Below are 18,272 nucleotides of genomic sequence, written 5' to 3' on the forward strand. Positions count from 1 at the left end.
GATCTTCCATCTGCTGGTTCACTCCCCACATTGTCACAATGGCCAGAGCTGAGATGAGCTGATTCGAAGCCAGGAGCCAGGATTTTCTCTCAGGTCTCCCACTTACGTGCAGGGTTCCCAAGGCTTTCGGACATCTGCTCCGTTTACCAGACTACAAGCAGAGAACTGAATAGGAAGTAGAGCAGCCAGGACCAGAACCAGTGCCCATATAGGATGCTAGCCCTGTTAGGTGGAGGATTAACCCACTGAGCCAACGTCCCAGGCCCAAAAACAAAAAATTTAAAAACACTTTTAGAAATTTAAACCTCCCATCCAGCTCAACAGCCCAGCACAATAGCTTCATGGCTAAAGTCTTCGCTTTGCATGCACTAGGATCCCATATGAGCATAGGTTCTAATTCCGGAGGCCTACTTTCCATCCAGCTTCCTGCTTATGGCCTGAGAAAGCAGTTGAGGATGGCCCAAACTTTGGGACCCTGTACCCTCCAGGAAGAACCAAAAAGGCTCCAGGCTCCTGGCTTCAGATCAGCGCAGCTCCAGCCGTTGTGGCTGCTTGGGGAATGAATCAATGGACAGAAGATCTTTCTCCCTGTCTCTCCTCCTCCTGTCTGTATACCCAACTTTCCAATAAAAATAAATAAATCTTTAAAAAGAAAACATATCCATAAGGACAGTTACTCTATGCACATCCCTGTTTTTCTGGTACATTTCTACGGTTTCAGAGAGTTAAGAATTGGTTCAGAAAACCAATAGTTTTCGCATGGGGCCTGGCGGCATGGCCTAGCGGCTAAAGTCCTCGCCTTGAACGCGCCGGGATCCCATATGGGCGCCGGTTCTAATCCCGGCAGCTCCATTTCCCATCCAGCTCCCTGCTTGTGGCCTGGGAAAGCAGTCGAGGACGGCCCAATGCATTGGGACCCTGCACCCGTGTGGGAGACCCAGAAGAGGTTCCAGGTTCCCGGCTTCGGATCGGCGCGCACCGGCCCGCTGGGGCTCACTTGGGGAGTGAATCATCGGACGGAAGATCTTCCTCTCTGTCTATCCTCCTCTCTGTATATCTGACTTTGTAATAAAAAATAAATAAATCTTTAAAAAAAAAAAAAAAGAAAACCAATAGTTTTCCCTAAGCATAAGGCAATCAACATAGTGATGATAGAAAAGGATCTCACCAGTAGGGGTCACTGTACGACAGCAATAGACAAGTTCTAAATCCCAGCCTCATAGTCAAGGGGAGGGAAATAAAAAAAAGAGAGAGACAAATTGCAAAAGGAACCACCTAAAATAACAAGATATTTCAGATACCAATCTACTGACAGTAGACTTTTGTTTTCAGCTTTTAGTCTATAGTTTTGCTATCCGTCATGAATCTAAGAGCTCAGGTTACACAAGTGTGTACACACACAACACAGAAGAATGTGGGGGATGAGCATAAACGCCCGGAAAACAGTCACTGCAGTACAGCAAGAACAGGGGAATGCAACAACGTAAGGAGAAAGGACAAAATCAAATTTAAACTTATTTCTAAGAAAAAAAAAGAAAAAAGATTTATTTTTCTTGGAAAGTCAGATTTACAGAAAGAAAGAGAAAAATCTTCCATCCAATGATTCATTCTCCTAGAGGCTATAATGGCTACAGCTGAGACAATCTGAAGCCAGGAGCCAGGAACTTCTTCCAGGTCTCCCACACGGGTGCAGGGTCCTAAGGTTGTGGGCCGTCCTCAACTGCTTTCCCAGGCCACAAGCAGGGAGCTGGATGGGAAGTGGAGCAGCTGGGACATGAACCAGTGCCCATACGGAATGCTGGAGCTTCCAAGGTGAGGATTTAGTCACTGAGCCATTGTGTTGGGTCCCCAGTCCCACTTATGACTCGAACTTCCTGCTGACTGTCTCCATGTCAGGTGGCAGATGACAGCACAACTACTTAAGGCCCCTGACACCGACAGGGGAGACGCCAGCTGAGTTCCTGACTCCTGGTTTCAACCAAGCTCAATCCCAGCTGTTGTGGACATTTGCATTTGGAGAGCAAATCAACTGATGATCTTTCTGAATCTCTCTAAATTAAATTTAAAATTTAAATTAAAAGGCCAGTGTCAGGACCAGCACTGGCATAGTAAGCCAGTCCTCCACCAATAGTGCCAGAATTCCATGAGTGCTGGTTTGAGTACCGGCTACTTCACTTCCAATCCCACTCCCTGTTAATGCATGTGAGAAAGCAGTGTTAAGATGGCCCAAGTTGGGGCCTGGCGGCGTGGCCTAGCAGCTAAAGTCCTTGCCTTGAATGCGCCGGGATCCCATATGGACGCCGGTTCTAATTCCGGCTGCTCCACTTCCCATCCAGCTCCCTGCTTGTGGCCTGGGAAAGCAGTCGAGGACGGCCCAATGCATTGGGACCCTGCACCCATGTGGGAGACCTTGAAGAGCAGTCGAGGACGGCCCAAAGCCTTAGGACCCTGCACCAGCGTGGGAGACCTGGAAGAGGTTCCTGGTTCCGGGCTTCGGATCGGCACAGCACCGGCCGTTGGGGCTCACTTGGGGAGTGAATCATCGGATGGAAGATCTTCCTCTCTGTCTCTCCTCCTCTCTGTATATCCGGCTTTCCAATATTAAGACGTAAATCTTTAAAAAAAAAAAAGATGGCCAAGTCCTTTGGCCTCTGCACCCGTATGAGAGATACATCAGCAGCTCCTAGCTCCTGATTTCCAATCCACCAGGTAATATACTTGGGCCTTCCTCTACTGCTTGCCCAGGTGCATTAGCAGGGCTGGCTCTGCAGACCTATTATAAAGTGTATGCTTTAATCTTCCCGCACAGATTGCAGTCTGCATCAGCAATCTTTATGGACAACTAGTGTTCTCCTTTCAGATCATTTAGTCTGTACCCATAGGTTCACAGCTCCAAGCACACATGCAAAAAACCCCTAGGTGAGTCCTGCCCTATTAGTATTTAACACCTATAATACGGTCCAGCACATGAACCTAGTCGCTAAAGTCCTCACCTTACATGCACCAAGATCCCATATGGGACACTGTACACACATGGGAGACCTGGAAGCTCCTGGCTCTTAGCTTTGGACTGGCTCAACTCCAGCTGTTGAGGCCACCTGGGGAGTGAATCAACTGACAGAGAATCTTCCTTTCTCTCCTCCTCTCGATATATCTGCTTTTCAAATAAAAACAAATAAGTACGGCCGGTGCAGTAACCTAGTGGTTAAAGTTCTTGCCTTGCACTCGCTGGGATCCCATATGGGTACCGGTTCTAATTCCAGCAGCCCCACTTCCCATCTACCTCCCTGCTTGTAGTCCTCTCTGTCTCTCAAATAAATAAACCTTTCTCTTTAAAAAAAAAAAAAAAAAAAAAAGACTATTTTACTTTTACATTTGAGCCTGCAGAAAGTAACTAAAGTTACTCAAGCACACTGGTACTGTAAAATGTCCATGTAAATCAACTGAATGGTTAGTGAAATTTTTTCTTTTTTATTTGTGAAAATTTATTTTCATAGGAAAGGCAGATTTACAGAGAGAAGGAGAGATATAAAGAGAAAGACCTTGCTTCCTCTACTTCATTCCCCAAGTGACTGGATCCGAAGCCAGGAGCTTCCCCAAGGTCTCTCATGTGGGTGCAGGGTCCCAAGGCTTTGGGCCATCCTCTACTGCTTTCCCAGGCCACAAGCAGGGAACTGGTTGGGAAATAAAGCAGCCAGAACATGAACTGGCACTTTATGGAATCCCGGAGCATGCAAGAGGAGGAGTCAGCCACTGACCCATCGCACCGGGTCAAGGAGTGAATTTCTTAAACAATACCTACTACTAAACAGGAAATCTTTAATTCTAATAATTCCAATAGATAATCTTCTTAACAATTTAAAAAAAAAAAATCCAGTTTTCAGTGTTTTAGGGCTTAAAAAAAATCTTGAGGCCAGCATGTAGCACAGTCAGTTAAGCCAGAGCCTGCAGCATCCGCAGGCCATATGGGTGTCCAGTTCAAGTCCTGGCTGCTTCTCTTCTGATCCAGGTCTGTGCTAATGAGTCTGGGAAAGCTCAGGAAGATGGCCCAGGTGCTTGGGCTTCTGCACTCACATGGTAGAAGCTCCTGGCTCCTGGCTTTGGATCAGCACAGCTCCAGGTGTTGCAGCCATTTGGGGAGTGAAGCAGCAGATGAAAGATTTCTCTATGTAACACAACCATTCAAATACATTTTAAAAATATTTTAAAAGATCATCTTCAACTGGGCCCGGCGTGATAGCATAATCGCTGAGGTCATCACCTTGAACAGGCCAGCATCCCATATGGGCACCGGTTCTAATCCTGACAGTTCCACTTCCCATCCAGCTCCCTGCTTGTGACCTGGGTAGGCAGCTGAACGGCCGAAAGCCTTGGGAACCTGCGCTCTTGAGGGAAACCTGGAAGCTCCTGCTTCCTGGCTTCGGATCAGCGTACCACTGGCCATTGCAGCCACTTGGGGAGTGACCCAAGAGAAGGAAGATCTTCCTCTCTGTCTCTCCTCCACTCTGTATACCTGACTTTCAAATAAAAAAGTAAACAGGGCCTGGCACAGTAGCCTAGCGACTAAAGTCCTCACTTTGCATCTACCAGGATCCCAAACGGGTGCCGGTTCGTATCCTGACAGCCCACTTCCCATCTAGCACCCTGCCTTTGGCCTGGGAAAGCAACTGAAGGCAGCTTAAAGTCTTGGGTTTCTGCACCCATGTGGGAGATCTGGAACAGGCTCCAGTCTCCTGGTTTCAGATTGTCTCGTCTCCAGCTGTTGCGGCCACTTGGGTAGTGGAGTCAACAAATGCAAGACATTCCTCTCTCTCTGCCTTTCCAATAAAAATAAATAAATATTTAAAAAATAATAATAGGGCCCGGTAGCGTGGCCTAGAGGCTAAAGTCCTCACCTTGAACGCCCTGGGATTCCATATGGGTACTGGTTCTAATTCCGGCTGCTCCACTTCCCATCCAGCTCCCTGCTTGTGGCCTGGGAGGGCAGTCGAGGACGGCCCAATGCATTGGGACCCTGCACCCATGTGGGAGACCCAGAGGAGGCTCCTGGTTCCCGGCTTTGGATCGGTGCAGCACTGGCCGTTGGGGCTCACTTGGGGAGTGAATCGTCGGACGAAAGATCTTCCTCTCTGTCTCTCCTCCTCTATATATATCTGACTTTGTAATAAAATAAATAAATCTTAAAAAAAATTTTAAAAAAATAATAAATCTTTAAAAAGGAGAAAAAAACACAACCCTGCACCCCGACCCATACTCCCACTCCCTGCCCCTACAAGGACACAGCTATCCTTCAATCTTTTCAAAGAAAATTACAAAAGTCTTTTTCTTTGGCCATCTTGAAACTCTCTTCCTATCTTCTGGGCATTATCACTGATTACTCATATTTTACTTGATTACAGATTGAACAAATGCAAACTAACTAATCTTGATGCAAAAACTGACTTGTAAAGAGGCTTACAAAGAAGCTGCTGATTCTGTCCTTTCTACCTCAGGTCTTTTCCTTCCAACCCTGTCTGAGGGTAAGTGTTAATTAACACTTCGAAAGAATAGACAAAATCCATTTGAACACGTGAGAGAAATCCTGGTAAAAGAAGACTCCACTCTAAATTCTGTCAGTGGGCACAGGGTCACAGGGCCAAGCCCTGGCTGCTCCACTTCTGATCCAGCTCCCTGCTAACTGTCTCTGGGAAGGCAGCCCTGCATACAAGTGGGAGAACTGGAAGAAGCTCCTGGCTTTGGACAGTCCAAATTCTGGCTGCTAAGGCCATGTGGGGAGTTAACCAACAGACAGCTAGATCTCTACCTCTCTCTATTTCTCATTCTCAGATATACAGAGAGGAAGATCTTCCAACCGATGATTCACTCCCCAAGTGGCCGCAACGGCCGGAACTGTGCCCATCCGAAGCCAGGAACCAGGAACCTCTTCCAGGTCTCCCATGCGGGTGCAGGGTCCCAAGGTTTTGGGCAGTCCTCAATTGCTTTCAAAGGCCATAAGCAGGGAGCTGGACGGGAAGTGGGGCTGATGGGATTAGAACCAGTGCCCATATGGGATCCCAGGTATTTCAAGGTGAGGACTTTAGCTGCTAGGTCACGCTGCTGGGCCCTATCTCTCATTCTCTAACTCTATCTGGCAAGTAAATAAATAAATCCTAAAAAACAAAAGTGTGTAAATGACCTTGAGAAGCTAGAGAAACACCACACTCTAGGTTCTGGCAAAATAAAAGTATTGGAGCAAATGAAATCCTACAGTCCTGGCAATCTTCAGTCTTATTGCTGTTACCACACGTAGTCAAGTTTAATAATATCGTTTGTAAAACAATAGCTTGGGCCCAGTGGCGTGGCCTAGCCGCTAAAGTCCTCGCCTTGAAAGCCCCGGGATCCCATATGGGCGCCAGTTCTAATCCCGGTAGCTCCACTTCCCATCCAGCTCCCTGCTTGTGGCCTGGGAAAGCAGTCGAGGACGGCCCAATGCATTGGGACACTGCACCCGTGTGCCAGACCCGGAAGAGGTTCCAGGTTCCCGGCTTCGGATCGGCGCGCACTGGCCCGTTGGGGCTCACTTGGGGAGTGAAACATCGGATGGAAGATCTTCCTCTCTGTCTCTCCTCCTCTCTGTATATCCGGCTTTCCAATAATAATAAAATCTTCAAAAAAAAAAAAATAGCTTAATTCATTAAAACAAACACATTTATTGAAGAGCCAACTTGATAATTTGAAAGTCATTTAGTAACAGTTAATCCAATTAACATTATTTGCAACATTTACTCTTATATGAAAACCATTCAATTTTCAGAAACAGATTGGGCCTGGCGGCATGGCCTAGCAGCTAAAGTCCTCACCTTGAACGCCCCGGGATCCCATATGGGTGCCGGTTCTAATCCCGACAGCTCCACTTCTCATCCAGCTCACTGCTTGTGGCCTGGGAAAGCAGTCAAGGACAGCCTACAGCCTTGGTACCCTGCACCCACATGGGAGACCTGGAAGACGTTCCTGGCTTCGGATCAACGCAGCACCAGCTGTTGGGCTCACTTGCGGAATTAATCATAGGACGGAAGATCTTCCTCTCTGTCTCTCCTCCTCCCTGTATATCTGACTTTGTAATAAAAACAAATAAATCGGGGCCTGGCGGCGTGGCCTAGCAGCTAAAGTCTTCACCTTGAACGCCCCGGGATCCCATATGGGCGCCGGTTCTAATTCCGACAGCTCCACTTCCCATCCAGCTCCCTGCTTGTGGCCTTTGAAAGCAATTGAGGACGGCCTAAAGCTTTGGGACCCTGCACCCGCGCAGGAGACCTGGAAGAGGTTCCAGGTTCCGGGCTTCGGATTGGTGCAGCACCGGCCTTTGCGGCCACTTGGGGAGTGAATCATCGGATGGAAGATCTTCCTCTCTGTCTCTCCTCCTCTCTGTATATCTGAGTTTGTAATAAAAATTAAAATAAATAAATAAATAAATCCAAAAAAAAAAAAAAAAAAAACCACCAGATTTTTTTTCCACCTCAGTTCTCCCATCTTTGTCCCTACACAATGGCTCAGTGGCTAAATTTTCGCCTTACATGTGCCAGGATCCCATATGCGTGCCGCGCACGTTCATGTTCCAGCTGTTCCACTTACCTTCCAGCTTCCTCCTGGTAAAGCCTGGGAAAGCAAAAGACGGCCCAGAGTCTTGGGATCCTGTACCTGCAGGGGAGACCTGCAAGAAGTTCCTGGGTCTTGGCTTTGGATCAGCTCAGCTCCAGCCTTTGGTACCACTTGGGGAATGAGCCAGCAGATGGAAGATCTTTCTGTATCTCCTCTCTGTAAATCTGACTTTCCAATAAAAATAAATAAGTCTTCAAAATAAAATTCTTAATGATTTTATTTGAAAGACAGAATACAGAAAATAGATAGAGCTTCCATCATCTGGTTCACTTTCCGAATGGCTGCAATGAACTGCCTGAGCTGGGTTCATCAGAAGCCAGGAACCAAGTACCTCTTCCAGATTTCCCAACTGGTGCAGGGGACCCAAGAACTTGAGCCATCCTCTACTGCTTTCCACTGCCATCAGCAGGGAGATGGATTTATCTTTTACTGACTTGAAAAACATAGTTGCGAAGTAAGGGAAGTAAAAAGAACGAGAATTCTCCCATCAGCTGGTTCACTCTCCAAAGAGCTGCAAAGGATGCGGGTAGGCCAGGCCAAAGCCAGGAGCTTCTTCCAGATCTCCCACAGAAGCAGGGGTGTAAGCACTTGGATCAGAGCATATGCAGCTTTCCCAGGAACATTACTGGAAGCTGGACTAGAAGTGGAGCAGGCACCCATACGGGGCACAGGCACAGCTGGCAGAACCTTAACCCACTATGACTTAGCACCTTAAAGGGTGAGTCTTTATCTTCCCTTAAGTATTTTATATTTCAACTCTTTCAATGTGGTTGAATTATTGTTTGTTTTATATACAGATGAAAAGGAGGATTCACAGTAAATGTGATACGCATATCCAAAATTGCCAAACAGGTAAGTTTCCATGAACACTAAAAAATATTTTTAAATGCATGAATTTAAATTACAGCCCAGGGCCTGGTGTGATAGCATAGCGGTTAAAGTCCTTGTCTTGAACGCCTGGGATCCCATATTTTCTAAACAAGCCATTAATACACCAGGCCTTACTACATATCCTGCTAAATGCTAGAAAATAGGAAAAGACTTTCCATGACATACTTTCTGTAGGAAATATGAAAAGAGATGCTGAGGACAACACTGAGGTGCAGCAGATAAACCTACTTCCTATGAAGCTAAGCATCCCATACGGGTACTGGCTGGAGTCCCAGTTGCTCCACTTCAGCAACTTGTTCATGTGTGTTACCAGGCAGGGATCCTGGATCTTCCCACCTACGTGGGAGGCTGGAAGAAGCACAGCCATAGTCGCCGTGGCCATTCCACGAGTAAACCAGGGAATGGAAGATCTCTCTGTCTTTCACTCTATAACTATGCCTTTCAAATAAACGAAAACCTTAAAAAGTTATGTAGCCTGAAAAAAAAAAAAAAAGAAAAAACAGAAGATAAATACATCCAGTTGGATACTGCTGCACCTTCCCAATACTAACATGAGGTAATGGAGTAAATCACAAATGAGAAGAACTGAAACAACAGAGATTTTTTTTTTACATAATAATAATAAAAAAGTTATGTAGCTGGGCCAGGCACGAAAGCATAATGGTTGAGGTCCTCGCTTTGAACGCACCAGGATCCCATGTGGGTGCTGGTTCTAATCCCGGCTGCTCCACTTCCCATCCAGCTCCCTGATTGTGACCTGGGAAAGCAGTCGAGGACGGCCCAAAGTCTTGGGACCCTGCACCCATGTGAGAGACCCAGAAAGAAGCTCCTGGCTCCTGGCTTTGGATCAGTGCAGCACTAGCTGTTGCGGCCACTTGGGGAGTGAATCATCAGACGGAAGATCTTCCTCTCTGTCTCTCCTCCTCTCTGCATATTCGCCTTTCCAATAAATAAATAAATCTTTAAAAAGTTATGTAGCTGTTTTTCCATTAAACAGCTAAGTAAAAAGATTCAACTATTAACTATTAATGCTGACAGATACTCAATAAGTAACTTATAAAGCTTTATGTAACAAAGTTTTTCTATTATGTCCACCTTAACATGCTGGAACACTTTCAAGGAGACAAAACAAAATAATTAGGACCAAGGTATGAGTGGTGCTCCATTATTAGTGACAAAGTCACATGCTGCTTTACAAAAATCGAACAAGTAAAGGGAAAGGAAGATAGGAGAATAGATAACAAGTTTTTTTGAAATGCCAGGCATGCTTGTGCTATTATTTAATTAAGAACTAAAATGGATATATTACACAAGGCAACTTGATTTAACAATGATGTCATTTAGTGGAAGCTACTAAATAAAATGAACAGAGGGAGCAACTAGCTCAAAATGTCTGAAGACCCTTTTCCCACTATTTTCAAATTTGTAAGGCCACCTAGGTTTAAAACAACATCTTTCATATTTAAACTGAAGCCACTACTTAAAAAAGAACTAACATCACCCTAAGAAACTAGTATACTAAAGAGGACAAATAACCCAAAAGCATGTTTATTTGATATAACAAATTTGAAATCAGAAAATTCTCATGCCCCTTTCACTACAATAATTCTGAAGACATTTTAATCATCTAAATCTACTTTTCCGTGATGTTAAAGCTACTGATCGGGGGCCCAGCAGCATGGCCTAGTGGCTAAAGTCCTCACCTTGAATGCACCAGGATCCCATATGGGTGCTGGTTCTAGTCCCAGCAGCTCCACTTCCCTACCAGAAACCTGCTTGTGGCCTGGGAGAGCAGACGAGGACGGCCCAAAGCCTTGGGACCCTGCACCTGCGTGGGAGACACATAAGACGCTCCTGGCTCCTGGCTTCAGATCGGCACAGCACTAGCTGTTGCGGCTCACTTGGGGAGTGAATCATCGGACGGAAGATCTTCCTGTCTGTCTCTCCTTCTCTCTGTATATCCACCTTTCCAATAAAATGAAATAAATCTTTTTAAAAAATACTTATTTATTTATATTGCAAAGACAGATAAACAGAAAGAGGAGAGAGAGAGGAAGATCTTCAGTCCGATGATTCACTCCCCAAGCAGCCGCAATGGCTGGAGCTGAGCCAATCCGAAGCCAGGATCTTCCTCCAGGTGTCCCACGCGGGTACGGAGTCCTAAAGCTTTGGGCTGTCCTTGACTTTAACCACTACTGTACCGCGCCAGGCCGAAATAAATAAATATTAAAGAAAAAAAAAGTTACTGGTCAGGCCTAGTGCAGTGTCCTAGAGGCTAAAAGTTCTCACCTTGAATGCGCTAGGATCCCATATGGGCGCCAGTTCTAATCCCGGCAGCCCCACTTCCCATCCAGCTTCCTGCTTGTGGCCTGGGAAGGCAGCTGAGGACAGCCCAAAGCCTTGGGGCTCTGAAGTGAAGCATGGGGAAGATTGTCCTCTCTGTCTCTCTCCCTCTCTGTATATCTGACTTTGCAATAAAAATAAATCTTAGAACTAATAAAACTAATCACAACATGAAAGAAAGGAAGAAAGGAAGGAAGGAAGAGAGAAAGAAAAAGAAAACGACAGAAACTAACTACTGCTCTAAAATACAACTTTTTGACAAATTAGGTTTCAGCAATCTAACCCCAGGTTTAGTGACACTGGCTGGCAAGCCAACCCTGGTATCACATTCAACTTCACTTCTAAGACAGTTTTTCTGACCCCTGTAAGACCCAACAGCTGTGAATTTTTATTTTTAGTGCCTAAAAATCTGTTTCTTGAGTGAATTATAACCATCATAGAAAAATGTTCTATTCTTCTGCCAACATCAGCTCTGTACTAACAAGTCTACAAATTCAGTGCTTCAAAGCTGGCCACCCCTCAACTTGAGGAAGGGCTCTCAGGATTCAGCAGAGACTGAGAAAGGAAATCTGCAACTTAAATCTAAGAAAAGTAAATAAAACTATATATATGTGAACATGGACTATATACATACATATATATGCACACATACATATATGAACATGGAATATGCTTACAAATAAAGGATGTTGGCTTAAAAAAATGCTTCTGATGACTCAAAAGAAAAAAAAAGTTTCTGATGACTTTAAAAAAACACTAAGATTATTTCACTGTCTGGAAAACAAGCTAAGCTTTCTGGGTGGTCCTGCCCTCATAACCACCCAGCAAAGACAGAGCCATGAAAAACACAGAGCTACCTGGTTTATTCTGCTTCTAAGTTAGTGCCTTTGCGTATGTATTCAGTAAACACGAGTGAACAGAAGAAAACTGAACAGGCGAGCTTACAGATCTTTAAAAAGTTGAAAACTTTCAAATACATTTCTAAATAAATTTAAACCAACTGAAGAAACATAGTGGAAGCTGCATTCTCCCACAACCATTTAAAAGCAGTATCTCACTTTGTTCAGGGACACAGGTAGTTTACAGTGCCATTTCATGTCCTGCACGAACTCTACTTCATCATTCTGCCAAGAGGTTGAATTTTTCCGGTAGAGCAAGGTAGTTTGTAGTAGACGTGTACAATGTGAGAATTCACATTAGTTGAAGCAAATAAACCTAACTCCCATAAAATGGCCTTTCACTGCCTCATTTTCTCACTTGTGAATGTTCAACTGCTAACACTTTGCAGAAATACCTTAATTTCCTTGAGTTCAGAGATCATTAAAAACAACCACTAGCTTGCCCTATTCTATGACACATGAAGTGGCACACTTCCCCAGAGCATGATTTAGCAATGAGAAAGTCTCTCTGCTTCTCTAAGACCCGAGTTAGAAAGCCTTCAGAAATTGCAAGGATCCAAAGTGTTAACTGAACAATCCCACAGCCCTGAGCTTTTCCCATACAAGATGAGCAAAACTGCTGAATACAACAACCTAACAGCAAAGAGGGAACAAACTTGCTCGTGGAGACTGCCCATAAAATGTCTCATTTTCCAGACTGTTGGTTTGAGTTCAGCTTTTAGGAAACTTTTCCCACGTCTGCACCCATAAATTCTTAGCCTACAAAACATCTGTTACCTCTAGAGTTTCACTAAATCTTAAGGAAGCAAAGAAATCTTTTCTAAAAATTGTGAACAAGCCAGAGGATTTCCCAAAGTCCCTTGTTAAAACTCACAGGTCGTGCCCCAGATCAGGAGAATTCTCCACGAGCCTAGGCAGTTTGGCTCCTCACACAGAGGAGTTTCTCACATACCTTCACTGCCTCCCTCTTCTCGCACATGCTGGTGCGACCTGACCACTGAGGGCCCCGCTCCTGCTATGCCAGCATTTCCAACTCACTAAGGAAATCACCGTCTTGGTAAAATTCCAAACGACGTCATTTTAAACACATCATGATCTCATAAGGCAGTTGGAGAAGCTGAGCTGCCTCTCCCCACTAGAGTTTCCAAAACTGCAGGCGTCCGGAAGTACGGTCGCCTGTTTATTGTTCACTTACATAAGAGCCAGTCTCAATGGAATGAGAACTTCGTAAGGCAAGTCAACACACATTTCAAGAAAACCAAAGTGTGGCGGTAATCAACTACCACCCATTATGATTATCTAAACCATGCTAGAGCACAAAGTTATGTGTTCTGCATCCTTCTATCATGCCTTATTAAGCGTGAGCCCTATTTGATGAATTTAAAGCAGTAATTCTAAATATGCCTTCATTTCTACTTCATGGTGATGTTTACATTTCAAATGAACCAATAATAAAAACAGATCCGAGGCCTGGCGGCGTGGCCTAGCAGCTAAAGTCCTCGCCTTGAATGCCCCAGGATCCCATATGGACACCGGTTCTAATCCCGGCAGCCCCACCTCCCATCCAGCTCCCTGCTTGTGGCCTGGGAAAGCAGTTGAGGACGGCCCAATGCATTGAGACCCTGCACCCACGTGGGAGACCCGGAAGAGGTTCCTGGTTCCCGGATTCGGATCAGCGCAGCACCGGCCGTTGCGGCTCACTTAGGGAGTGAATCATCGGAGGGAAGATCTTCCTCTCTGTCTCTCTTCTCTGTATATCTGACTTTGTAATAAAATAAATAAATCTTTAAAAATAATAATAATAAATAAAAATAAATAAAAACAGATCCGAATGAAAGACTAAAAAGCTGCCTCTAGCTTTTTTACTCCTAGACCTATCAACCCCACCTCTCCACTCCCTTTTTTTTCCTCCTCCCTTTCCGGCAGTGTCAAGTGCTTTCAAAAGCAATCTCCATCAAGGAAGTACAAGAATCACCTAGGATGCTTATTTAAAATATACATTAGTGTGAGGTGGAGAGATCCTGTTTAAAAGATAAACAGGAGTTTAAAAAAACTAAACTTTGAGACTAACCGGCTTGCATGGTTATTATGGTTATCTACAGATTAAAAAGGGAACTTATTTTGTTGAAAACTTCCTGGAATCCGTTAGCTCACTTTTCCCTCAACTGGGAGTCACAGCTCACGAGAACCACGTGATGATTTTATCCTATGCAGGAATTGGCCCATAGGCTAAAGCAGGCCTTACAATCAAGAATTATTTGGGAATCTTTAAAAACACATATACACATTAAAAAAAAAACAAAAACAAAACAACACACACACAGACAGACATTCTGGCACAACTGGTTGAGCCACCCCTTGGGATCCCATGTTCAAGTCCTCGCTGCTCCACACTTCTCCTACTCAACTTCCTGCTCAGGTTCAGCTCCCTGGGCCACTGCTACCCTGCAGGACACCGCATTGGGGGTCCCGGCTCCTGACCATGGCCTGACACAGACCTGGGTGTTGCAGGTTTTGAGGGAGCAAACCCGCAGACAAGAAGTTCTCTTTGTCTCTATACATCACTCTGCCTTTCAATAAAAATAAACATTTTTAAAAATTCAGGCAAACCAAAGAGTGCGTGACTGAGATCACATGTGGGACATAAGCCCAAACTATTTACTAGCTGACCTTTTAAACAACCAAAGACTGAGAAGTACACAGGCCTCAGGACACCGTCCCAAAGTTCTTTCCCATCACATGAACTGGAAAAAGTTCCTACTCACTCAGTTCCAACACTTTCAATTTATGACCATGTTTCTAATTGGCTCTGAAGCAAGTGGTACCCCCACATAAGGTTCTATTCTCTGACACTCAACAGTTTCAGCAAACATGTTAGTTCATGCCAAACACTGACTTGTGGAAACTCACCTGGGGTGTTTGCTATGGCCAGTGGCAGTGCTGGCAGCTGGTGCACCTGGATCCCCGAAGTGCCCAACGCGCTGAGGTTAATGGTCTGCAGGCCTGGCATGGAGGAGAGCTGGGCAGCATTCACAGTGACTGTGCCGGCAGGGATGGAGGCAGCTGAGGCAATGGGGGTCAGGGTGGTGTTGCTGCTGCTGGTCTGCCCCAAGGAGACGCCCTGCATCGGGGCCAAGGTGATTGTCTGGGCCTGCGGGTTCTGAACTTGGAGGTTCTGCACCTGAAGTGTCTGCCAGCTGACCTGTCCGTTGGGGCCTACTGTGGGTGTCCGAATGATGATGGGGCCAGAGTTGGGAACAGCCTGAAGCTGGAGGTTCTGGAGAGTTTCCTGGGAGATGGCTTGAGTGGTGAAGGTCTGCCCTGACAATGGCGTGGCCTGGAGGGCCTGCAGGGCCTGTCCCCCTTGAACCAGCTGAGGCTGGATAAGGATCTGTTGCTGTGGCTGCTGGTTTTGCTCACCCTCTTTCTGTGGACCCGCCTGCAAGGAGCCTCCGGACGTCTGGTTCTGCTGCATGTTGAGCGTGTCAGAGCCCTGCAGCCCGCTGACTCTCTGCGGCGTCTGGCCCTGAGAGTTGGTCCCTGATGAGCTGCTGGTGGTGAAGTTCATAATTCCCATGTTGCTGGTGGTAGTCGTTGTCGAGTAGCTGTTTGCATTGGTGAAAAAGGAGCTGGAGCTGGCTTGTGAGGACACCAGACTGGCCGAACTGATGGTTGTAGTCCCTGAGGTGACGGGCTGGGAGCCGCTCTCCTGGGACCCAGAGCTGCTGATGGTGACTGCCTGAGAGCTGGGAGTCAGGGTGGCTGCAGAAACGCTGTTGACAGGTAGCAAGGTGATGTTCCCATTCAGGGCCACGGGTACATTGGTCACATACTGAGTCTGTCCTGAGAGCACATTATTGGTCAGACCTTGGAGCGGGACAGCCTGCTGGAGCAGGTTTGGCATCGCAGCGATGATGTTGCCTCCGCTGCCGCGGTTTGTGATGATCTGTTGGTTTGCACCCGGGATGATCTGTATTTGCCCAGAGCCATCCTGCTGCACTTGGGCCCCGGTGGTGGCGAACTGCAGCTGCTGCCCATCAACGGTCTGGAACTGGGGGATCACTTGATACTGAATGTTAGACATCACCCCTGGCAGTCCTGTCAGCACCTGCTGGTTCTGTAAGTTGGGGGTGGCAGCCACTACGTACTGGCTGCCAGAGACCGCGCGATTCTTGGAAGACTCGCTGCCATTGCTGCCATTGGAATTGCTGCCACTCTGTTGTTCCTTTGAGGTAGGGGTAGCCCCAGAGGAGGAAGAGATGATCTGCCAGCCATTGGCACCCTGTGAAAGTTGTGTGGCTGTGAGGTCGAGCTCACCTGGGCCCCCTGACTGGCTTGGGCCCTGGGAGTTGTTGCTGTTCTCATTGGGTGACTCAATTCTGCTGCAAGTTGCTGCCAGCAGAGCCAAGGGGGATGGCTGGGATTCCTGGCCAGAAAAGGGGGGGAAGGAAGGGGAGGGGGGAGAGGAGGAGAGGCGTTAGCGACACCCAGCCACCAGCCTAGGGGGCAGTATACAACAAATAAACAGCAACACAACCGAGAGCAATCAAGGAGGTAAAAAATAACTAAATAAGTAAAAGCTGACCCAGAAACAAAAAAGGAGCAGCTATCTGTACTGCTGAAACTACGACGTTTGAAGAACCTTCAAGTCACCTGTGACTCGGTGTACTCACTTCCCCACCCATAAAATGGAATCCTTTCCTAAAAACCGTGGGGTGAAAAGGATGCCCACTTTCTAAGAATACTAGCAGCCAGCCTCCCAACACCCACGGGCCACCCGCCTACCCGCCCATCTCTGGGTGTCACTCACCTGCCCGCCGCCACCTCCTCCTCCTCCACTACTGCTGCTGCTGCTGCCTGTACTGCTGCTCCGAGCCTGAGTAAAGGCCCCGCCGCCATTGCCATTGCCCCCGTTACTGCCACCACTGCCAGCTCCTTTTTCAATCTTCACCACCGCGGTCATGTCATCCATGGAGTGATCTGCGTCTACGGAGAATTAAAAAAAAAAAACTTCTAGTGGGGGGAGGGGACGGCTAATGTTGAAGCAAGGGAAAAAGAAGGCGATGATGAAATAGAAATGACTAACAGGAAGTACAAAGAAAATGGATTGGGGCAGGCGGGGAGGGGGGTGGGAGGAGAGAGCTGGAAGGCCACTGTGTCATGAACCAGACTCATGGGGTCTCGACCCTGACTGGGTCTGTGTGGCCTTGCACAGAATTCAACTGGGAGCCCGCCCCAGAGGTGCTGTGCATAGAGCAAACGTGAGGGACGGTAGGCACGCAGCAGGAGCTTCGAAAGAAGCCAAGCTAACCTGGGCGTCAAAAACAGCAGGAGAGAGAAGGCCAAAAAGCATGTGGGTGGATGGAAAGTTTGCTAAAATTAGGGCTAGCGGGGATGGAGACAGCAAACCGAAAAGTGAAAAGTGGCCAGAGGAAAGGAAGGGAGAGGGGGCCGGGACCAACAGGCAGTGCGAGTAGTGGGGGGGACATCTGGGAATCCCGCGCAGAGGTTCCAGGGGTGCGCGGGGTTAGAACTCGCAAGGTTTCGGGGCGGAGAGAGGGCGGGCCCTGGAGGGAAAGGGCGGTTTCGGGGTGAGGGGCGTGGAAAGGGCGGGCCGGTCCGAGGGGGGGGAGGGGAAATGCACGGAAAGTCGGGGGGAGGGAGGGCCTTGGGGCAGGCAGGCCGCGGCCACCGGAGGGCGGACCAGGCAGGCGGTTGGCCCGGGCGGGGCCTTGCCCAGCTCGGGCCGCCCCCGCGGCTCCAGCCCCCCGGCGGGAGGAGCCTCGGGCGGGCGGCCGAGTGTGTTGGGGGGCAAGGCCCGTGGCCGGGGCGGGCAGGGGGCGGGCGAGGCCACGCTGCCCCCTCCCCCGGGGCGGACGGCCCATCCCCCCCTTCCTCCTCCTCCGAGGCCCCGCCGCCACTGCCCCTTCTCCCTCCCTTCCCTCCGCCCCGGGCGGGACCAAGGCCGCCGCCGCCGCCTCCCGCCCGCCCCCCCTCACGGCGGGGACCGCCCGGTCTGCCCTCGCGCGCGCCCCCTCACTCCCCTCCCACCCCTAAGCGTGGAGTGGACTCATCCTTACCGCTCATGGTGGCAGCTGAGGGGCGAGCTCAAGGGGCGTCCCGTCCGGGGGGGTTGGGGGGGGCCGGGAAAAACGCGGACGCTGACGAGGCAAGCGAACCCGGACCGGACAGGGAGGGGGGGGTAAGGAGGAGGGCGCAGCGCGCTGCCAGCCCAGCCGCGGCCCCGCCCCTTCGGCGCTGCCCCGCCCAATGAGGGAGGGGGGGAAGGCGGGCTTTGGAGGAGACGGACGGACAGGCTGTCCAAGGACCACGCTCCTGGAGTCTCTGAGGCGTGTGAGACAAAGTTGAATGCCTTGGTGTCCGCCCAGAAACGCCGCCCCCCTCAATTGTCAAAACCAATGAAGAATGCAGGAAGTGAGGGTGGGCGGGACCGGGAGGTGATAGGCTTAAAGATAAGCCAGTCAACCGCCAGGCGGGATC

At 48.2% G+C, this 18,272-nt stretch overlaps 1 protein-coding gene across 4 annotated transcripts in view; it reads right to left on the bottom strand.

Annotated features, from left to right (window-relative positions):
* The window catches only part of SP1 (Sp1 transcription factor), a 31,167-nt gene extending 13,058 nt beyond the window's left edge, over nucleotides 1-18,109 (bottom strand). The window contains exons 1-3 of one of the 4 annotated variants that reach the window (XM_058673893.1): nucleotides 17,852-18,109; nucleotides 16,582-16,757; nucleotides 14,682-16,053 (exon numbers count right to left, since the gene is read on the bottom strand). In XM_058673893.1, coding sequence (XP_058529876.1) covers nucleotides 14,682-16,053; nucleotides 16,582-16,757; nucleotides 17,852-17,858 — 1,555 coding nt within the window. In that variant the 5' untranslated portion in view covers nucleotides 17,859-18,109. Of the gene's footprint in view, nucleotides 1-14,681; nucleotides 16,198-16,581; nucleotides 16,758-16,937; nucleotides 17,398-17,851 lie in introns of those variants that run through there. The other 3 variants (XM_004583178.3, XM_058673892.1, XM_058673891.1) reach the window with 3 other exon arrangements.
* Between the last annotated feature and the right edge of the window lie 163 nt (nucleotides 18,110-18,272).

This window comes from Ochotona princeps, chromosome 15 (assembly GCF_030435755.1).
Source record: "Ochotona princeps isolate mOchPri1 chromosome 15, mOchPri1.hap1, whole genome shotgun sequence".
Taxonomy (NCBI): Eukaryota; Metazoa; Chordata; class Mammalia; order Lagomorpha; family Ochotonidae; genus Ochotona; species Ochotona princeps.